This window comes from Podarcis gaigeae (assembly GCF_964106915.1).
Source record: "Podarcis gaigeae genome assembly, chromosome: 12".
NCBI classification, from domain to species: Eukaryota; Metazoa; Chordata; class Lepidosauria; order Squamata; family Lacertidae; genus Podarcis; species Podarcis gaigeae.
The window spans coordinates 36,045,269-36,068,940 of record NC_139688.1 but is presented as its reverse complement, the minus strand read 5'-3'; the positions used below and the strand labels follow the sequence as shown (position 1 = coordinate 36,068,940).

The window sequence follows — 23,672 nt, the reverse complement described above, 5'->3', positions numbered from 1 at the left end:
GGGTTACCCAGCACACTGAGGAGAGGTGGGGTCTGAAGGCACAATGGCTTATGCACATCTTGGCTTATTGTGCTGAAATATGGTTGGCTGAATGCAGCCTGTGGCAGAAGCAAGGTCCAAAATACTGACTTCACAGGTCACTCTTGGATGTGCAAACTGTCTGCAGCCTTCTAGCTTTGAATGCAACTGCAAGGGGTATGCATGCCCTCTTCTGCATTATTTATTTATTTATTTCGTACACCTAGCAAAATCTGAAAGTTTTCTCTTGCTATGAGGGGCAAATAATATGCCCATGAAAATTTGTGAAACAAAAGATCCAGTAGCTGCTCTGGTTTCTGTTTTCTTTTAAATGAAAAACAGCTTTTTAGTGAGAGTCATTTTGAGCAAAGAATTGGCTAGGGGAGGTAGTGCTTGCCTTACGCCTTTTGCCTGCCTGATCTTTTACCCATCCAGATCACTCCCAAGTTGTTGTCCCTCACTCCCCAATGCTCTAGTTGCCTCTCTGCTCATAGGCATAGCCAGGGGAGGCAGGGAGTGGCAGCTCCCCCCCTCAATAAAATTCAATTAAAAAACATAGCAAACTGAGGTTCTGCCCTCACAAGCCCCCCCCCCTCAAAATCCTGGCTACTCCCATGTCTCCACTCCTCAGCATTGTCCCTCCCAAAGCTTGCTTTTCATTTAAAAATCAAGGAAACACATGCTGGAGTGCAATGTGTTTGCCCGTCAATAAATGGCAGCTAATTCATTTGTAAGTTGGTCTGCCATATTGTCTCTGTCTGGATTCCAGAATCCAATTAGTACTGGAAAGTGATGATACCTGAGCTTTTATGGCTTTCAGACTAACAAGGGAGGACAGCAGGCTATGAAATATTTAAGAGCCCTAGCAAAAGGACGCAACAGCCATGCACTAAATAAAAGAAAGGGCTGATCACTTTGTTCAAGTGTGGTAAAGGCTGCAAAGTGTTTTCAAATTGACGCTCTTCAAGTTTGAAAGGCAGCATTTGTGTGTTTTGAAGAAGCGTGCTTGCTCAAAGAAGAGTGATGTATGAACGCTTTCGGCCCAATGGGGAAGCTCACTTTGTTTAGGGTGTGAATCGGAAACGGACAAGCTATGTTTCGAAAATCCAAGCAAGTTATTTTTATGAATGTGGAATATATTGGAGGTTAATGGGGGCAGATGGTTGCGCTTGCAACCCACAAGCCGTTCTTCCTCAGTGTAAGCTGTATAAAAGCACCTTCTGGCAGTTGTGCTAACTTAGACGCACTGCAAGGATGAGTACAATCTGATAAGCTGGTAAGGAAACCCATTGCAGGATGCAAGCAGCATGGACTGCTCACATTTCACTGTTAGGTATCTCAGGCAGAGAAACTGAAGATGAAATCGGCACAGGAGAAGATGGTAAGGCAGGATGGGTGCCAGTGGGCTAGCAGAGGCATGGAACCCAATATGGGGAATCTCTGGTCCTCCAGGTGTTGCTGAATTACAAGTCCCCTCATCATTGACTGTTGGCCGTGCAGGCCAATGGAATTTGGATTCCAACAACATTAGGAGGGCCAGAGACTCCCCAAGTTAAAGCAAGATGAAAGATGAGGTCGCTGTGTGGAGTAGTAGACTGAGGCATCAAGAAGGAATGATTGGGCCCAACAAGAGAGGAGACTGGACCAAAGGAGCAGAATGGCAGCAACAAAAGAGGCATGCATTGGTAACTGGAAGAGATGAAGGATGCAGCTAATGCTCTTGTTCCTGGGGAGAGAACCCAACACAGCCAAAGAGAACTTTCTGCCTAAGGAAGTAAGGTGGCAAGTAGCTCAGAGACTCAGAGTGGGTGGAGAATTTCTGAGCCTGTGGGGCAAGAAAGGCACACGAGGATGATCATTGTACCTATGTTGTTGTTTAGTCGTTTAGTCGTGTCCAACTCTTCGTGACCCCATGGACCAGAGCATGCCAGGCACTCCTGTCTTCCACTGCCTCCCGCAGCTTGGTCAAACTCATGCTGGTAGCTTCAAGAACACTGTCCAACCATCTCATCCTTTGTCGTCCCCTTCTCCTTATGCCCTCCATCTTTCCCAACATCAGGGTCTTTTCCAGGGAGTCTTCTCTTCTCATGAGGTGGCCAAAGTCTTGGAGCCTCAGCTTCATGATCTGTCCTTCCAGTGAGCATTCAGGGCTGATTTCCTTAAGAATAGAGAGGTTTGATCTTCTTGCAGTCCATGGGACTCTCAAGAGTCTCCTCCAGCACCATAATTCAAAAGCATATTGTACCTATAGCTATGGCTGTTTCAAAAGAGAGCTTGCAGACGGTTGCCAAGACTCAACAGTGGTAGAAAAGTGGAATCTTATGATACAGAACTTTTCCCTGTGAGTCCTGTGGGGGGACAGTCATTTCTAGGACTCAAAAGACCTTGCGTCCAGATGATCCCCACACACTGATTGATAAGCTGCTATTATTATGAGCAGCATGGCGATCAAGCCGTTCTGATTACCTGAAGCCATGTATGAGCTAGTGCCATGCTGAAAATTTCTCTGGCAGTTTCTTTTCTTTGTAACCATTCTGCATCAATCGACAAGAAAATAAATTGCCTTCAAAAATTATCAGAGGGGAGATATAGATGATAGATAGATAGATGATAGATAGATGTTCTCATAAGTGGGTATGTAGGATTTTGGTTGCACCTACCTTACTGATGTGATGGCCTCAGGGCTTTTGTGTGTCCTTTCATTCTACAAGCCATCTTGACAGTAGCCTTCAGCCTTCCCAGGTCCACCCACTTTCCCCTTGGGCCCCACCCACCATGGGATTTTGTTCAGAAGGGAATGTGGAAACCTTGGGTTAAGAGAGATTCTGCAACCCTGGTTTACTGGGAAGAAAAGCACATCTGGTACACAGGGGTTTAAAATAAAAAATAAAAAATTGACTGTTCTGTTTTTCCTCTCTTGCTTGGAATGACCAGGGTAAGAGCAGATGCTAGCAGAACACACCAGTTGTAGCCAAATCGTACTTGAATGTCTATTTTTAGTTTCCTACCTGCTTAGGGAGTTCAGCATGTGTGGTGCATTTTGGGAAAGCTCATCAGTTCTTCATAATAGATTCCATATGGCTGGCAAAAGGCTGGGGGGTGGGGTGTCCAGGGTATTTAAGGAATAAAAAAATTAAAAGGGTAGGGGGAAGGAAATGCTGGTCAACTGGTGCTCAGAGGCTGTTAATAGATTATAAGTAAACTAATACAAAATGTGGTGTTGCTAACCAACCTATTTAAATGATTTTATTTTTTTATTTAAAGAGAGAGAAATCCATTTTCTTTCCTTTGTCCTTGTGAGGTCTTCTGTCAAAATCTTGAAATGAGCAACCTGATGTAACATAACTGAGTTGATTTTTGTGGATGTCCTGGAGCTGGTCACATTGGGAATCCATAACTACTCTCCTTTTAGCTACTTAAAATACCCTGTGTAGACAAGACCTGAAAATGAGTGTGTTTTCTTTATGTTATTTCAGGAAGAATTGCATGAATGATCAAGCAGGTTGTATTTATAGATACAGTTTTGTATATTCTAAAAATACAGTGGATAACTACTGGGTTAGAGATGAGCCATAATTTCTAAAGAGCTGTAGAAAGTGCTAAGCAACAACAAAAAATTATAACTGCTCCATGGCAACTCCACCGCCAGCTTTCCCCTCTAATATTTCTTTCAGAGGATCTGAGAGCAAAGTTACGCATTGCTATGTAATAATAGTAGAACAGATTGCAACAGTGAAGCATTGCGACCATGAATGCAAAGGCATACCAAAATAGTTCTAGTGTCTTGTTGAAATTATTGAAATTTCTAGATATATTTGGAACTTGAGTGTATCGACCAGGGAGGGGGTGGTAGCTGTTCAGATATTTTTGCTGTTTTCTTGCGTGCTGCTTGCCTTAAAGGTAAAGGTAAAGGGACCCCTGACCATTAGGTCCAGTCATGGCCGACTCTGGGGTTGCGGCGCTCATCTCGCTTTATTAGCCGAGGGAGCCGGCGTACAGCTTCCAGGTCATGTGGCCAGCATGACTAAGCCACTTCTGGCGAACCACAGCAGTGCACGGAAACACTGTTTACCTTCACGCCGGAGTGGTACCTATTTATCTACTTGCATTTGACGTGCTTTCGAACTGCTAGGTTGGCAGGAGCAGGGACCGAGCAATGGGAGCTCACCCCGTCGCGGGGATTCAAACTGCCGACCTTCTGATCGGCAAGTCCTAGGCTCTGTGGTTTAACCCACAGCGCCACCCGCGTCCCTTTGCTGCTTCAATTAGGAACATTTTTATTAGGACCCCCTCCCCAACCCCAACCCCCACCAACGCAACCATTCAATAAACTTGAAGTATGATGCAAATAACCTGCTACATCACATGACCTGCTTCCGTAAAGAACTTGTGGTCACATGCAGGTGAAAACTGAGAGTGTGTGGAGCAGAAATTTGCAAATTGCTGAAACAGTTCTCTGGAGCGAATTCTGTGGCCTTGATGCTGCTTAGCTGTTGCATATTGATTTCCAGAACTGTCTGAAACATCTGCACAGGCATATGTCTGCCTTCTTTATCCTGGGAGATGCTTTATGCTATAAAGCTCTCTGCTGCATGGTTCCCCCCTCCCCCTTTCTTCTTTCCAGAACAATTAGAAAGAGTGTTGAAAATAGAAAGGCAGAGCTCATTAACCTCTAGGAGGTATTCGTGCAGTTTCCCATATGAAACGCCTAAGCAATAATAAATTCAGACAGCAGAGCATGATTGTATCTCTGCCCCAAGACTAAATTCTAGCAGCTGAAGATGCTGCTGAATTTTGTGGATGCAGGAGGTACTGTTTCATGGTAACAGAAAGTGAAATGGGCTTTACCAGGCCTTGACAGTTGAAATAGGTAATTAGAGGATTGGCTCTTCCAAAAGAGCTCTTGGGAACAAACGGAGAGTTCCTTTTTAGAACCTCTAAAAAGAGAGGATTTGGTGCTTTAAAAGTAAACCTTGAATCGTAATGGAAGAACCTTATTCTGCTAACCGAGAATAAGCTCAGGGTCTGCACATAGGGCTATGCCCATGCCCGAGAGTCCTGTCTGGGGTTTCCCCCACTCGCTAGCAACAGTTATCCAGCGTGGCTCACTATTCCTTCTCACACTTGCACTCGTGGTGTCAGGATCTTGGGTAAAAATAATCAATTCAAGAGAACCGTAGCTGGCCATACAGATGCATCAGTGCATAACTGCAGGTGTCTGTAGTTTTTGTACAGTGGTACCTTAGTTGTCGAACAGCTTGGCTCCCGAACAAATCAACTCCTGAACGCTGCAAACCTGGAAGTAAGTGTTCCGGATTAAGTTTGACAACCAAGGTATTGCAGCCACATTAGGCAACTTTATAGCAGAGTTTTTAAATATCCCAGTGGTGCTTCTTAAATGTTGGTTGCTGCATACTAGCTATTGGCAGCCATTCACAAAGGCACTTGAGATGTTGTTGGTTTTTTAAATAGAAGAACGAGCATGATATGTAGTGTTTAGATCCCAGCACTTACGATGAGATGCCTTCTCCTTTCCATATCCCACTGAATAGGAAGAAAACAAATGGGGCCTTCAACAAAATCTTGTAGTTCCATTCTTTCCCCTTTCCCAGTGGCTGGACTCCTATAAAGTGTGGTAAGGCTAAAGCAGTCCGATACATTCATCTCTATTTACCAGCTGGTTTTCTTTTCCAATTGCCAACATTCCACGGTCCCTGGAATGGATGAGCAATACTCAATCTTCACTGGACTGTTTCTGAAGGTGTTCAGATGTTTTGTACTTCCTCATACCTCGGGGTTCAGCGGAACATGCTGAGCTCTTCCTTGTTTCTCAGTAATCCACATTTTGACGCCAGTGCTGTTGGCACTCAACCACCTGAGTTCACTGTTGGAGGGAATGATGAGAGATCTGGCGCCGGATTCACTGAAGCTGACCTTGCCATATGTTGCCACGCAGGCAGCTTGGGTGAATAAATGTAGCCATGGTTCTTAATTCAGCACCAAGTAGCCAGGCATGTAATGCAACGCTTGCTTGCTGCAGACAAAAAAAAACCAAGGTGAACTGGGGTTGTCTGGGGAGCAAGTTAGTAGAACACACAGCATGAGGCATAAGACCATAAAACTGATTTTAGCAAGAGCATATTCTGTGGCCATTGTGCAGACAGGAAAAACTCCAGCGGCGATATCTGAGCATTTTTTAAAAAGCAAACTCTATAATCTATAAACTAGACATTGGTGCATGGCATTAAAATGATTGGATTTCATATCCTGAAAAGAGTTGTTGGCAAGACGTAAGAAATGCTTTGCTTAGATTGTTTATATATCGTCAGCTTATATATTGTCAGCACTACTAGAGTCCAAGAGGACAAGATGAAAGTTAAATATTGATCAGTATTCTGAACCCTCCCCCACGTATTACATGTTACATATTACATCACGTATTTTGACCACTGTTGAATAATACAATATTTTGTGTAATAGTACAGTAAGAGACTTTCTTACCCTCGAGTTTGTGAAAGGTGCTGCCCTTTAGTCTTGCTTTTATGAAGTGGGAAAAATCTGTTGCCATGGTTACTCTGGCTCACGTTTTTTACATTGTCACTGGGACTACCAGCAAGGTTCTCGATGCAGACTGCCACCTTGGTGCTGCTATTAAATATTGTTTTCTGCCAGACTCGACAACAGATGCCTACTTAAATACCTGACCTCATCATGCACTGGGATTGCTATTGTGCGGCAGTTAAAGGTGTTGTGTTCTTCGGCAATTTCCATAAATGGGTTTTCCACCAATCTTATTGACATTGTTAATACCTTTGCCTCCTTCTCTACTGAGGTCAGTTATTGCTCTCTAATCATTCCCTGTGGGTATTTTCTGTTGTTTATCTATGCACAGCTGACAGGTTTTTAAATGCCCACACCTTTAAGTGCTGCTTCAGTAATTGGGCAAAACACACAACATTTTTAAACAACAACTTGGATTTGTTTAAAAGGTGAAAATGACCCACCTGATCACCTATAAAGATAAGGTGGTCCTAGAAGTATTGTCTTCTGGTAGAGGTATGGTTAGTATGGTCTGTAAGCTCTGTGTATCTGTATGGATATATCAGAACAAGCACCCCCAAACTCGGCCCTCCAGACGTTTTGGGACTACAATTCCCATCATCCCTAGCTAACAGGATCAGTTGTCAGGGATTATGGGAGTTGTAGTCCCAAAACATCTGGCGGGCCGAGTTTGGGGATGCCTGCATCAGAAAGTCAAAATCTCTCACCTGAACATCTCTGCACATGGAATCCATGCAGATCCAAGAGCTGGGAAGCGTTCCCACAAATCATTCCACCTCTGCCCCATGCCTAAAACATAGTTGAGGGCTGACATAGCGTACTGGCTTAAGCATGTGGGTTCGAAGACCCTGATTCAAATCTTAGCTTTGGACATAAACACAGTGGGGCTTGTTGCAATTAAGAAGGGCTTATCCAGGCTTAACTTTTCTTCGGCACTATTGAGACATGGTCTGTCCTTTAAGGCTTTATGTCTGAGTGCCCTTTCTTTTGCTACAGAGCTTTCCACACACAAAAAAATGTTCTTTAAAGCGGGGAAAGTTTGGGGGGGGGGGTGTTTGTGTGGCCAGAAATGCTCAGCCATGGAGTTTTAAATCACGGACCATGCCTGGAAAGAGTGGAGGAAAGTATGGATAAGCCTCAATATGAAGTGTTATGAAATACACTCCAGCACTATGTAAATTATTCTTCTATTGCTAATTTTTTAAAATTCTTTCCCCCCCCCTTCTGAGCAAGCTCTCTCAATTATGCTCATGAATAAAAGATAAAATATTTCATGATAAAGAAATGTACAAGAATTAAAACTTCAGCAGGTAATAAACCTTAAAGTGAAAAAGAAGGAAAACTCTGCCAGTCTTTATTTTCCGACCACTTCTATAGACTGTCCGAGAAGTGGGGCTAGCAGGTTGTTTCACAGTAATCAAAGGCCGTATGTATCCCTAATATTACCTGGTTCCTATTCAGTTTCTTTTTGAATGCCTCTGAAAAAGGCAGAACATTACACTAAATAATACTTCGTGTCCATCTGCCTTCCCTTTCTTTTGAGACCTATTTCAACACTACTCATCAAGTCTTGAATGGTACCCTTCATAGCTTATTGGTTTGCTAATTTTATAGCAATTGTGTCACGTTGCATTGCTGAAAATTTGAACTCTTTATTGTTGTTAGAATTGCTATTGACTAAAATTGATGGTGTGCTGTTGTTTCCTTTTCCTCCCCTCACCCTCCTGCTTTGTCTTTTAGGAATTTCCTTTGAGCACCACGAGCACCGCTGGAATGCATTTGGAGATGCGATGACTCCTGCCTTTCTCTCCCATGTCTTCTCGTTCTGTCGTTGAATTGGTACAGAAGAAACTCTTTCGGAGACCATGACTGAAGAAAAGAATCTTGGTGTGTCTCAGAAAGTCTTGTCGCCTTCAAGAAGTACCAGCAGCTGCTCCTCTAAGCAGGGGAGTAGACAGGTAAATATAAAGTGTTTTTATCATCCCCATTGTGGTGTAGTGGTTAAGAGCAGTAGACTCGTAATCTGGTGAACTGGGTTCGCTTCCCTGCTCCTCCATATGCAGCTGCTGAGTGACCTTGGGCCAGTCACACTTCTTTGAAGTCTCTCAGCCCCACTCACCTCACAGAGTGTTTGTTGTGGGGGAGGAAGGGAAAGGAGATTGTTAGCCGCTTTGAGACTCCTTAAGGGGAGTGAAAGGCAGGATATCAAGTCCCAACTCTTCTTCTCCTTTGTTTAACACCACTGATTGAAAAATATAGATCAAGATCTGTATAGAAATAGAGATCAAGGTTGGAAACCTGTGCCCCCCCCAGCTGTTGTTGGTATGACCAATGGTCAGGGATGATGGGAGTTGTAGTCCAACAACCTCTGGAGGTACCACTGTTTCCCTACTACTGTTGCAGATGATTCACTTCCTGATTGCTTGCCCTTTTTCACTGTTTCTGGTACTTAGGATTAATTCACATGACCAAGCTGGTGTTCTGAGTATGTGGGTTGAGTTGATCTATAGTGAGTTGGTTCTGCCTTGGTTTCACACAACAGGCCAAGTTCACAACCTGGCTTTCAGTAACATTTTAATTGGCACTGCTAGTTCCCCCACCCCCCTGCCGTGGATTTCAATACAGTGGTACCTCAGGTTACGTATGCTTCAGGTTACATACGCTTCAGGTTACAGACTCCGCTAACCCATAAATAGTACCTTGGGTTAAGAACTTTGCTTCAGGATGAGAACAGAAATCGTGCTCCGGCGCCATGGCAGCAGAGGGAGGCCCCATTGGCTAAAGTGGTACCTCAGGTTAAGAACAGTTTCAGGTTAAGAACAGACCTCCAGAACGAATTAAGTTCTTAACCTGAGGTACCACTGTAGTAATATTTCATTTTCAATTGTGCCAGAAAGTTCATTTGTATAAAAGAGAACATGATGACACATTCTTAGGCTGTGTGTGGTTGAGCGGAGATGTATAAAAAAATTGGCCGTGTATGCATGCTATAGATAATTGCAGACCAGATAAGGAAAGTCGATTATGCAAGGACATAAGAGCGTGCTGGATCAGGCCAGTGGCACATCTAGTTCAGCTTCCTGTTTTCCCATTGCCTGTGGGAAACCTGCAAGCAGGACCTGAGTTAGTGCAAAAAACAATCTTCTCTCCTGCAGGTTCCAGATAATATGGTTTCATATTATCATGGCCCCTTGCAAATTCCTTTAGAAAACCAAGATCATGTTGTTACTGGCTTTCGTTGTAAAGATCTACCAAAATCCATGGCACTTACCACACATCCGCACTTGAGTGGACGTTCAGAACTTGGTCACACACTTGCAATCCTAAGGACTGGAACCTTTTTTAACAATCAAAAGAGGCAGAAGAGGAGGGGTATGATGGATTAACCAAAGATCTGTATCATCCATTGTTTTGTTTCTAAATGCTAGCCATCCAAATGCTTCTGGGAAGCTTCTAAGTTCACTCTTGTTTGCTCCCAGCATCTGTTACTTAAAAGAGAGAGAAAGGGAGATTCTGAGCACAAAGATCTCATATTAAAGTGAAACCTGAGATTCTCAAATACATTTCTGAATGTTTATAAAGTAAAAATACACATGCATATAATTTTGAATCAAAATCAGTGCAAGAACCCACACACCCCAATGCAATTCCTTATTTATGAATATTTAGAGATTTAGCAAGAGTTGCACTTTTCCTCTTCTGTTCCATTTGGCGTAGTTGCCCCCCCCCCCCAGCACATACAAATACTGGTTTTAGCTGGACTTTCTGCTTTCTTATTAACCGGCCAAGTTGTCTGGGAACATTTCCCACTTTTTCACACTGTCTGTGCCGTTGATCAGATTAAGTAAATCAGATTATGTGGAAGAAGACTGTATAAACAGCTTCAAGGGATAACAGGAAGTGGGCAGACATTTTGTTTATGTTTTGACGCATCCCTTTCCAGTGGTTGGGCGCAAGGAAATATCTCTGCTGTTAGGGTTGCCAGGGCAACCAGGATATGGGATTTATCCTCGGCTGAAGCCCAATCTGTCTACGGTTGGATTTGGTCACTTTATTAAACACCTCCCTATGTTGTCTGCATGAAGGGGGGCACCACGTGATTATTGGGGAGTTGGGGTGCACTCCTGGTCCCCATGCTGCCTGTCTCTGCTGGGGACATCCATATTTTAGTGTGGTTGTCTGTAATGAAGAAGCCCATGCACAAGTAGCCATTGAAGCTGGCCCATTGAGATAAATGGGGCACTGCCTTACCAACCTCAACCAGCCTACACCTGCCTGCCTTCTTACTTACATCCTGTCACAGGGTGTCTCTTCCTGTTCTTGGCTTTGGCTCCCCCTACTGTTGGTCTTCCTGCCATCTGCCCTATCAGTCCCAATTGAGGACAAACCACCACTGCGATCATCTGCTTCTGCATAGGTGTCATGTACTGAGTTGAATAGGATCCAAATGTAGCAGTCTGATTGGTCCTAGAACAATAGGATTCAGAATGCAGCAGTATGATTGGTCCTAGAACAATGCAGCAGTATGATTGGTCCGCAGGAGCCACCCAATCCAGCTCCAGATGGAAGTGAATCCACAACCTGATTGGCCTACAGGAGAATCCCGGAATTAGCCAATCACATGCAGCCAATTGTGTAAATAATGTATATAAAGCAGATATTTTGGAGAAACTTCCATTCCTCCTCACCACTATGAGCTGGATAAAGAGCATGAAATCCACTCTCGACTCCGAGTATATTTCAGTAGTCTTCCAACACAATCGGGAAAAGAATAACTGAGAGCCGCTATCTTTGAACTCCAGGACAAAGCATACCTTTGTGGTAACTTTTCCAAACTGGCTTTCCAACTTGCTTAGTTTTATTGGACAAAGTGCAGAACATGTGTAGCAAATCTTCAGCCAGCGGTGGATACCCCCAAACAAGTCTGGAACGTTCATGAATTAAGTTTCAAGCATGGAAGTGTGGTGTTAAATAAAGCTATATGAGACTATTGATTGTCACTTTAGTTTTGGCACAGCGCGGCCTTTCAATATAACTTGGGTGCTGAGCATTGTTCACAGTACATGGTGGAGGTAACCAGAACAAACCAGCTATGCCTACTCTTTTTTAAAAACCATGCTCATTTATTTCAGGGAATGGGAAGGCTGTGCTCAACGCCCATCTGTCCCAGAACAAAGAACCTCTGAAATGTCCCCATTCCACATCCCTACTAATGCTATGGTAGATTTGTTGGTTGCAGAGAGGTTTCTCACATCTCTTTCCAGTTCAGTCCTTTTAAATGTATTGTGTGGTGGGGGTTGTTGTGTTGTCTTTGTTCTTATTTTTAGCATGCATCTTCTTGTTGTTTTTTTAATATTGTGATTTTATGCTGTGAGCCGCCCTGAGATCTACAGGTATAGGGAGGCACAAAAAATGAATTAATTAATTAATTAGTTAATTAACATAATAAGCATATTCCTGGGTCACAAGGGGAAAATAAGAAGAGGGGTGTATGATGCATGCTTTCACAAGACAATAACAGAGAAGCTACAAACTCCTAATGCGATACGATATGATAACACGATACGATAATCTTTATTGCCATTTCCCATACAGAACAATGAAATTGAAAAAATCTACATCAGACATTCAAAAACCAACAAGCCTGCTATCCCAGCCTGATTAGTCCCCTAAAAACTCTGATACCCCATAATTAAATACAATATACTCCCATAGAGACTACCTTACACTGCGTTTAAAACCAAAATCGCATTTGAATGGAAGCTCTTTCTCAGGCGGCTAGGCCTAGACTTTATAACCCTGTACCTTCTTCCAGAAGGCAGAAGCTGAAAGAGATGATTTCCGGGGTGCGCACTATCCATGCGATGAGGTTCATGGAGATTTTACTTCCCTTGAGAGTGCAAAATAATAGGGAATGGGCACATAACATTTATGTGTGCATACCAAGTTCTGCAAAGAATGCGGGGACAATTTTTACTTTTTTTTTTTTAAGTGTGTATGTCTTCTTGTTTTTAAAATAATTGCAATCTAGCAGAATAGCAGATTTTCATTTCCTGTAGCTCATTGGTTTTCACCCAGTGTGCCGTGGGCAACACTGGCCTCTGTCCCTCTTTCTTTCCTTCTCTCTGATGCCCTCTTGCATCTCTGCCTCCCAAAGGCTTGCACAGATGTTTGTTGCAGTGGCCCTGGCTACAAGCTTCCCAGGCGAATGGTACTTCTGGGGCTGGTTTCCTAGGCCCCTGTGGGGCAGAGTAAGAAGGCGCTTCTCTCTGGGGTGGAGGGGGGCAGTTCAGAGACCAAGGATGGCGGCTGCAGCTGCCCAGAGGACTCTGAAGGAGAGGGGAGAGGAGAGGAGAGGAGAGAATGCTCCACAAGGGAGGGTGTTCAGAAAAGGGTGAGAGGCTGCCAGCTCTGCAGGCGAGAGGTGACATAACTGGGCTTCTGAGCCCCACAGGGGTGCCGCAGAAAGAATGTAGTTGGTCAAGGTTGAAAACCTCTGCTCTAACTAACCAAACCTTAGCTCTTGGTCCTCTTATGATGTTCCTGCTCTTTTAGCTCAAGGTCATGTTTCTATTGCAATATTTATGAGCAAGCAAGGGATTACAGGTACAGCTGAAGACTTCTTTTCGTTTAGTTTACCACCACCTCCATCCCCGCTTTAGCTCCCATTTTTAGAGGGAAGCCATTGTTTTCAAGCCATCATTTGATGACGCTTTTGCTAGTGCATAACTGATGACTTTGGACTGTGGCCACAACCTTTTGAGTTGCTAGAAGAATCTGTCATGGGTATGAAATAATAAGTTTCTTTGAAGGTGATTATTTATACCATTTTGTAGGCATAAGATAGGGTTTGGGCATATGGAAGAAAAATATCTTAAAATCACTTCTTTGATTGGAGGCTTCTTTGTTCCGGCCCACATTCGAGATGCCCTACTTTGCTTTGAACCCAAGGCAAAGCTTTGCTCTGGTTTCCCCAAACTTCAGATGTCTCCCCACTCCTATGAGAGTAGCCAGTGTGAGATCAAGCAGGAGCTGCCTCGAAAAAGTCACGAAAGAGGAAAATACAGGCTTGTTGTTTAGTCATCTTAGTCGTGTTTGACTCCCCGTGACCCCATGAACCAGAGGATGCCTTGGAGAAACTCACTTTCTTCTCAAAGCTTCTCCTTTTTCATGTCCACTGAGTTTTCTTGGCAAAATACTGGAGCAGTTTGCCAGTTCCTTTGCCAGGTGGATCACATTTAGTCTAAACTTTCAGCTATGATCTGTCTGTCTTGGGTGGCCCTGCATGGCATAGCTCATAGCTTCTTGGAATCATTCAAGCCCCTTCGCCACGACAAGGCAGTGATCCATGAAGGGGAAAATACAGGCTACATCCCTGTAAATGGCTGGAGCTGGGGAAAGCTAAGTCAACAGCAAGGATCCTTGGGCAGTGGGGTTCATGTTAGGTTTTGGGCTTCCCTACAATCGTTTTTTTAGGTGCAACCTTTATTTTTCCTCTTCCTATAAGCTTCCCAATATCCTAAGTTCTGAAATTGATTCAAAGCTTTGGGCACAGCCCGCTTTGCTTCTGGTTGCTTCAGAGACAACCTGCTTCACTTCAGCAGAAGTCCAAATGCCTCCAACATGACCCTCTTCAGTACAATATTTGGCTTTATCCAAAACAGATGCACCCCCCTACTACAGAAGGTGGATTACAGAGTTTGTTTCTTGTCACTCAGAAACAAGCAAACAAGCAATCATTTTATATGTATGCTGCCTTTCCAAAGTTAAAACCACGCTCAAGGCGGCTTACAACGTATTACAAAACACGTAATTAGACGTAAACAATAAATGCAAACATCAAAAAGTGCACAACCAAATTGAACCATTTCCACATAAGTCTAAAATAAAGAGACAAAAAATTGATATCAATACAGTGGTACCTCGAGTTAAGTACTTAATTCGTTCCAGAGATCCATACTTAACCTGAAACTGTTCTTAACCTGAAGCATCACTTTAGCTAATGGGGCCTCCTGCTGCTGCTGCGCCGCCGTAGCACAATTTCTGTTTTCATCCTGAAGCAAAGTTCTTAACCCGAGGTATGATTTCTGGGTTAGCAGAGTCTGTAACCTGAAGCGTATGTAACCTGAAGCATATGTAACCCGAGGTACCACTGTAATGGCAACAATAGCCCAATGGTCTGTTAAGGAGCCTCAGCTTTTGTAGTTGGAGTCAGTCCCTCCCTGGTCAGGTGGAAAAAGGCCTGCAAGGCAGGGAGCAGGTCTTCCAGGACTCACAGCCAAGACGGTCTCTGGCCTCTTCAGCAGCCTCATCTTTTGTAACTGGAGTATCTCCCAATCTGCTTTAGATTTTTTATAGAAATTGAATGCTGTCTGGACTGTAAATATGAAACCCAGGGGATTTGCATCTGGTTACGCTGGGATTTGTTTCAGCTTAACTTACAGACCTCTTTAGCTTTATTGTGTTAGATGTTTTGTCTGGGGACAATTCTTACCTTGCAACATGCAAGAATTGTGGCTGTCTGCTGATGTTTTTATATTCCAGAAATGTGCTAGATGTGAATTGGAGGAATTACTGTTGGCAGGATACTGGAAGGGAGCAAGACCCTGTTCGAATTATTACTGTTTGGGTCTCCATTTATTACCTTTCCCCCCCTTCCACCTTGGCTACTCATAAAACCAAATCTGGCTTCTGCCCCCATCATGGTGACTAAACTTTTTGTATCACTTGGAAGACTCTGACAGTGGATTCCATTTCTTTATTGTAGTTCACTGTAACAGTAGCTACTAATGCAAGGCAATATTTGCTACCGCCACTGTATTCTGAATTTAAGAGTCAGTGACTTTGCTGAGCTGCAGAATGAAAAGTAGCAAATCAGTCCTGTGCTCTTTTCTTCAAAACTAAATCCCAGTGAGTTCAATGGGGTTACTTCCAGGTAAGTGTTCTTACAGGCATAGATGCTTAAGAGTGTATACTAATGACAAAAAAGAACAATATTGAGAATATTTGGGTCATGTGTGGTACCAGAGAGAAAGCGTAGCAATGCTCTGGTGGGAGTAAAAAAGAAAATTTAAATTTAAAACCATTTGTGCCAATTTTATGAACCGTAACAAATGTTGGTGCTGCTGATGTAAAACCCTGTCTTCCCCCGCAAAGATGCTTTCTATTTTTGGCGCTTGCAAATACTCACTACAACAGACTGCGTTTTATTCTAGACAGAAGTCTGGCGCTGTCATCTGGTACATTTGAGGAGCTATAAGAACAAATTTCAATCTGATAGTTATTCTGGTTCATCGCTTCATTCTTTCGATATGGCTTCTACACAATATGCATACTGTGCATTGGAAAATGGATGGCTTCTAGCTTTTTGCATTTAATATCATTTTAGCATCCAGGGCTTTTAGAAATGGGCTATAATTGTCTTACTAGATCACTCCAGCAATCCATCTTGTCTCGCATTATGTATCTATGGCTAAATGCCTACATAAGCTAACACATAGGACATGATAGAGATATGGTGAATGGGCTGGCTCCCAGCATCCTTCAGTACATGAACGGTCCACCTTAATTATAATGACTAATGAGCATTGATAGATGTGCTATCCATTAATTTGTACAATCCTTTTAAAAGCCATCTGAGTTTCTGGCCATCACCTTTTTGGGCCATCAGCTCGTCCATTGCAGGAAATTATTTCAACAGTTCGTAGTGTTTCCTCGTCCTGCGATGAGGCTACATTTTAATATTTTAATGTTTCAGTATTTTAATGTTGTATTTTAATTTTGTTTTTAAGTTGTAATCATTCAACTTGTTTTTATTATTGCTTGTAAGCCGCTCTGAGCCCAGCCTTGGCTGGGGAGGGCAGGGTATAAATAAAAATTATTATTATTATTATTATTATTATTATTATTATTATTATTATTATTTATACCCCACCCACCTGGTCCAGCATTGGACTGACTGGGTGTTGCAATTATAGAATTATCCATATGGTATCTGCTCTGTCTCCTAATACATCAAATATGCATGGTGAAGGGAGCAGAAGGCCGGTGGTGATCCTGATGTTTCAAAGAAGAGGCTATGGTATTTGAAAGAAGAAAGGCTGGAGCAATGTTTACTTTCCTCCAGGCTTCAGCCTAGTGTTTCCAGAGATTGTATAATGTTGGGCTGTGATATGTTTTTGGAATGTGAACTGGCCACAAATTGCATATTGCAAGATGAGAATTTTCCCGGCAGAAATGACATGAACTGAAATCCCCATCGTGAAGTGCTAGTATCTATTTCATGAACCTTACTTGTTGTCCTAGAATCCCACATGCTGCTAAATGAATATTTTTAATGACAGGGTTTTGATTTTCTGATTCTTCAGCTGGGATGCGTGGCACCATTTCCACTATCTTGCATCCAGGAGCCAGGAATACCTGCAGATATTCCTACAGTCTTGCTGCCTAGTAGCAGCAATTAAATCCATTGCATTCAGCGTGAGATTAAATCGATTGTATGGGGCACTCAGCTAGTAGCTGAACTCAAAATCTGAAGAGGCAATTTATAATGCATCATATTAGCTAATTTTAATGGGGAAATCCATCTAAACAGCGAAGCACTTCTATTCCCACAACAAACAATTTGGTGCAATTGTGCTCTTTTTAATGTATTCAGTTGTTGTACAGGCGATCACAGGTTTCGTACACTGTTCCTCGTCTAAATATTATATATTTATGTGGGGAAAATGTTAGGAGACCTCTATTCCCTTCAGCGAGCTGGTTGCCAGAGTCCTCCCAGAGAAGGAATTGATTTTTAAACTACTCTGGGAATTGTAGCTCTTTGAGAGGAATAGATGTCTCCCTGCAACTTACATCATCCTTAACAAATTTCTGTTCCCATGATGTTTTGTGGTGGGGGAGAATTGTTTAACACGATATGACACTGATTTAAATGCTTAGTGAGAAAGGGAATCACTGTATATGTGTGTGCAAAATCTTGCACTCAAGGGTAGAACTACCCTGTTAAGGTCATGCATCATTTAGTCAATCTTAAACTGCAGAATTGTAGGTTTCAAAAGAATACTTTCATGCAGAGCAACTCTATCTTTAACCGAAACGGAGCCTAGTTTTGTGACTTTCTTTCTTTCCTGTTTTTGTTAAAGGACAGATCTACTTTTATAATAGTCCTCTTCTGCTCTATATAACGCATGTTTTCAGATACCTAGATATCTTTTGCCTCTGTGATGACTGAGACTTCAGGCTCCAAGTGACAGACGCCATACCTTTTGTCTGCTGAGAATTGGTAATCTGCCCCCTCAGTCCCATTTTAATTAGGTATTGTCAGTTTTAATGAAAAGGCTCAGTGGCAGGAAATCTGATGAAATATGAACCTTCAAGCATTCGCAAAGACTCTTTGAGTTGTAGTCTTTTTTTCCCCTTTTCCCCTCCTTCCACAACAAAATAGTTGATGGGGAAGCCAAAATGTCCCTCTCTGAACTATAGCCATTTATTTCTGAGGGCCTCGTCCCACACGTTCATTTTGTTTTCTGGCACAGGTATCTGACAGCCATACCCTCACGTCTGTTGAAAATGCATGCATTTATATTGCTACTTTCGCCCCCGCGCAAAGCCATTCTTTGCAATTTCGCCGAGGAAAGCCCTGATTTTAAGTGTACATGCACCGTTCCCTACAGAAGATATGAGAATCTGTTTTGTGCTCTGGTACCTGCTCCAGACTATAAAAGCGCAAAAATGAGAAAACAGTCCCCCGAGAACATGTTTCGGATGCGAAGCCGTTCTCGCTGTTCTTTGTTTTTAATTTGCTGCTCACAGGCTGTTCTGCTGGTCCAGGCAACCTAGTGAGATTACAGGGGTTTCTCAAAGGCATTATTAAAAGGTTAGACTTCAGGCGGTGGAACACATGTTGCTCAAAATGTTGTGGTCTTCCTGGCTTTTAAAAGGTTTGTGTCCCTCATACATGGCAGCTCCTGGAATGGAAATGTTTCCTATTCCCCTTTAACCCATCCTAGGAAGCTCCTTTCCAGAAGGCCTGTCTGCCTCTCTTGTGGGGACTGGGCCTGCAGGCCTGAGACTCTTTGATGCTCATGAACTCCAAACAAAGCATTTGTGCCATTTCATTTCGCTTTATCAAATCCTTTGCAAGATTAAATTACAATTTTGAAGAAGGCAAGGACAGGTGGCCGAGGGGGATTTGCCTTTGGCCTTGCAGTTTCCAAACCACTTTCAGTGATTTGTCCCTGTTTTCCATGATGAATATGTTCCCTCCTCTCTTGTGAAATTAATGTTAGCATTCTTTTGTTACTCCTTCTTAATGTGTTTATATACTGTGGTTTGCAGTGTTAAAATACTACAGCGAATCAATGATATTTTAAAAATGGACCGTTTGCCCGGGTTGAGATGGTTTCAAATGACTAATTTTTAACTTGTAGGAGTTATTCCACTGACATTTCCGCAAACTCTGTTGCCAATTTGAAATGTGATCAGTTCAGTAACTCCTATTGCTCATTGCTTTCTCACTTGTTGGGTTTGATTTGGGCTCTGAATGTTGTCATACGCATTTTCCTGTTGTCTTGCAGCTCTAAAATGTGGAATAAGCAGTTACTTTTCTGCATGCATATTTCATTTGAGGCAACAGAGCATTTTAGGCTTTGTTGTTAAAATCTCTGTTTCATTATTCAGAAACGGGGGAAGGAAGATGGGTAATAAACGTTCAAAAATTTACAAGGATCTTCTGGGCACAAAATATCACATATGGTAGGAGCGGATGAGATTACAAGCGGTAGTTTAGTATGGAATATTCACACTACCATGAGAGCCTACAATGATCATTGTTGTAATGATAAAAACATTAAAAATATTCCTGTGTATTGCTGTATTAATGAACTTCATGATATTGTGTCTGTGTTTGTATATTCATTATGGAAATGAACTTGGGAGCTTTAGGGGTTGCAGGCTCTCTTTCTATGGTACAACTACGAGAGGCAGATCAGAAGCTTTTGCTTCTTTTTTGGCAAACCACAGTTTACCATTATGAACTTGGAGAATGTCTGGATTTGGACAAACCATGGTTAGTCTTAATCATAAGTCCATTAAAACAATTTCCAAACATAAAGAAGTTTCAAAGCATGGTTTATGAAGCCTGTTCGTTTTAATAGACCATATCTAGATTAGAAACGCGTTTTTCTGCAGTTATAGAGGTATAATTTCTGTTGTCTCCAGATTTTTTAGCACACTGCCACATTACATTATTATTCATCAAGTGTTCTGGAACAAAGACCATTTTTTCTTCTGACCTACGATTCTTAATAGTTTCCATTTGTGTACAAGTATTGCCCCAGTTTCTGTGTGGACGTAAGGTTGGTGAGCATGGTTTGTGAAACATCTGTTTCACTCCACTTCCCTATGACAGTGCAAGGTGTCAGTTTGTGAGCTCGGTTCAGAGGAGAGAGATTGCAGACTGGGATGGTGATAATGATTCAGAGTTTTGCCCATGACAGCAAAAATTAGTTGCGGACAATATTCCTCACAATAACTAGGTTCACCAGACACAGTAGTACCTCTTCTTATCTGCTATACTATTAGAATTCCAGAACACCTTGAATTAAATACAAAAAAGGAGCCACAAAAGTGATATTCCTTGGACATGTTCATAATTCTTACATTTACCAGAGGAATATGAGAGTATGTAAGGGGTGTGACCGGAACCATAGAACTTTTCTCAATTCAGATACAACCTACTATTGTAGAAAGAAAATCTTTACTCGTCCCTCGACCATCAGCTCCTCGTCCCTCGACCATCAGCTACAAATTCACTCTTAAAAATATTGGACCAAACAGCAACTAGACTAGGCATAGGCAAACTCGGCCCTCCAGATGTTTTGGGACTACAACTCCAATGATCCCTAGCTAACAGGACCAGTGGTCAGGGATGATGGGAATTGTAGTCCCAAAACATCTGGAGGGCCGAGTTTGCCTATGCCTGAACTAGACCACTACAAAGGATAAGTGCGGAAAGGCCCATAAGTTCTCACATTTCACTGAACTGTGCAGAAGTGAAAACAGAAGCAAAAACTTCCAGACTTTCCCTCCTGGTTGTTCCTGAGGCGTAAAAGGATGCCCTATTCCAAGGCTTACTTAGACTTGCTCCCATAACCATTCAATATAGTTTATTGTTTCATCGGAATGCAGCTGTTGCATATTAAAAAGTGTTTAATTTACTTGGCATGCTGGTAGATGGGAATTGTAGTTCAGAACACCAGGATGGCAAAGACTGCTCCAAACAAATGCATTTATATGCGCCTTTTTGTATTCTGTCCATAATGGCAGTTCAACTCACAGCCCACTTAGACTGAATTAGCTGCTCTCAATCTGGAAACCCAGTGGGGCAGCCATCTTAAACCCAAGGGACTCCAGTCTGCTTGGGTTGGGATTTTGGTCTGCCGTTAGCATGTTAAAGTTGCTGTTTTTGTCACTGTCCTCTCATTTGACGAAGGAGAAAAAAGACACTGTTATATATTCTGGGCCTTGTTTCTGAACAGGACAGCTGGGAAATTGTGGAAGGACTGCGGGGAGCCATGAATTACACGCAGGAACCACCGAAACAGGAAGGCTACCTGCTGAAAAAGAGGAAATGGCCTCTGAAAGGTTGGCACAAGGTGAGGACATCTGTCATTGTTGTTTGTTCCCATTAACATTTAAGTCACTTAGTCTGGTGCCCTTGTTGAAAGGCTGGGTGAAGGAGTATTACAGCTCTTCAAGGAACAGTCGCACTGTCTTACGCTTCCTGACTAAAAGAGTTTTCTCTGCATTACAGAGATGCTTCTTTCTGGATAAAGGGATTTTGAAGTATGCAAAGAGCCCAGCTGACGTAAGTACCTCAAAGACACATTGTGCAAACGTTGCGTGAATTAATTTGATGTCTGCTTAGGTTTTTGTGAAAGAAATCAGTGATTGTTTGAAAGGATATCAGTAGGCAGAAAGAGGTAATCCTGAAAGTTGGGGTTTTTTTGTGTGTGTTTTTTGCTGTCCTCTCCCTGAATTGAAATAGTTATTTTTCAACGACTCTTGACAGATAGCGCGAGGGAAGCTGCATGGGTGTATAGACGTTGGGCTTTCGGTGATGTCCGTGAAGAAGTCAACAAAATGTATAGATCTGGATACAGAAGAACACATTTATCATTTAAAGGTAATCCTGTTGTTAAGTAATATCAGAGTGTCGTTCTGGTGCTGGAAAAGATTGCATTCAACCTAGAGATCTCCATCTGTTTCCCCAGAATCCTGTTGAATTTGCTATATTTTGCCCTATTTTGCCCAGTTCGCTTAAAATGCAATCTTACTCTCAACTTGGTGCAAGGTCATATCTTACTCTAAGCTTGAACCGAAGGCAATAGTTTCATTTGAATAACCACACATGAGAATAAAGTTTGAAGAACAGCATGGTTTTAACTACTTAATATTATTTTGATGCTTAATGTACATTTAAAGTATGTAATGGCGCCAAAGTTTTATTATTAATAGGCTAAAGCTTATTATATGCTTTTTAGTGTGAACGATGGTGATTTTGCATGTTAATATCAAAGGATGTTATATATCAAAGGATATGGGCATAGTGTAGTATGCTGTAGCGTGGTGCGTCAGAAAATGAGAGTTATAGAAGAGCTGCTTTTAATCTTTGGAGGGGTGATTGGACTGAGTGAACTAGAACCTCTTTTGCCTCTCAGTAATATGTGTGTAGCTAAGGGTAATCACGCTTCTGCAGTTGCCACTGCTGTTTTCCCATGGTGTTCAGTACTCTGCTTTCAAAGATACATATACAGTTTAACTTTATGTTATCAATTTTCAGCTGTAGGGTATTTCTTAAAAGCCTTTTGATCAGAGCAACCCTGGGGGATAGAACCTGAAGCTGGAATTTGTATTTAGCGTTGGCTCCAGATGAACCCACAAAAAAGAAATAATGATTTGAAGTGGAGCCGCAACTGAGTCACAAGCCATAGAAGACAAAATTGGCTGATGGGGGGGGGTGCATATAAGAAACTCTGCCTTAAGACAGACATTGATTTGTTTTTGTTTTATGCGTGACTAGAGTGTGATGTATTTAATATGTTTTAAATCCTTATAAACTTATATAATTAAGTTGGACTTGGGATCCAAATTGCTGCCCGGGAACTTCAGACTCGAACTTCGGTTCAAAGAATTTGTGTTGATCAGTACAGAATACAGCTTGCATATGCGGCAAACTCAAAAAGAAATGCAATAGGAGCTGAGTATTATGGTGTAGAATCCGTTGCTACTTTAACTTTGGTTCGCTGGTCTGATTGGTTATTTGGAACAGGACAGGCTGCCCATGGTCTCTATGTCATCCCTTGCTTTCTACACTTAGCCTAAAGCTTTCCCTTGGTTCTGTAGATGCCTGTGCCAGGCCCTGTTTGCTACCATAGAGCACTGTGTTCACTGCCTTTCGTCCTTCCTGCAGCTCAGCATCCCCTTCATCACTAGGCCGAGAAGTAGAAACAAGTTACCAGGACCTCACTAGGACAATTCCCTTCCATCTGCTGCAGCAAAACCTCCTCTGTCATTCAGTTCAAAGGAGCGGTGTCGAAGAGTGGTGTTTCACCCATGTCCTGTTTCTGGCCACTGTGAGAACAGAATGCTAGACTAGTTGGGCCTTGATAGGTGTGGCCGAGCAGGTTGCTTCCTATGTAGGTTTTCCAGGTGGCAAAGCAGTCCTAGACTGCAGAATTATTCATTTAGTAAAGACTTTGAACCAACTGAGGGGAGATAAATGAGATCTTTCATCCCACTTACGCTGGGTAGTAGTAATGTGGAAAAATATAACTCTTGTTTTTATAACCTGTGTTTTCCTCTAGGCAAAATCTCAGGAAGTCTTTGATGAATGGGTAGCAAAGCTACGCCATCATAGAATGTATCGTCAAAATGAAATTTCCATGTTTCCACATGACATCAACAACCATTTCTTTCCAGCATCAGCTTCTGTTACAGACTCCGTAACTGGCTTTCTGGAATCCACAGCAAGCAGAAAGGTAGAAACCACAGGAATAGCAGATGATGGGCTTCCCTTGGGGCTTAATTTG

The 23,672-nt window shown here is 42.5% G+C and overlaps 1 protein-coding gene across 8 annotated transcripts in view; it reads left to right on the top strand.

Annotated features, from left to right (window-relative positions):
* The window catches only part of OSBPL3 (oxysterol binding protein like 3), a 93,650-nt gene that overhangs the window by 28,031 nt on the left and 41,947 nt on the right, over window positions 1-23,672 (top strand). For all 8 annotated transcript variants that reach the window (XM_083705628.1, XM_083705629.1, XM_083705632.1 and 5 more), the window contains 5 exons: window positions 8,320-8,537; window positions 21,120-21,236; window positions 21,395-21,448; window positions 21,653-21,766; window positions 23,448-23,621. In XM_083705628.1, the coding sequence (XP_083561754.1) occupies window positions 8,445-8,537; window positions 21,120-21,236; window positions 21,395-21,448; window positions 21,653-21,766; window positions 23,448-23,621 (552 nt within the window). In that variant the 5' untranslated portion in view covers window positions 8,320-8,444. The remainder of the gene's footprint in view (window positions 1-8,319; window positions 8,538-21,119; window positions 21,237-21,394; window positions 21,449-21,652; window positions 21,767-23,447; window positions 23,622-23,672) is intronic.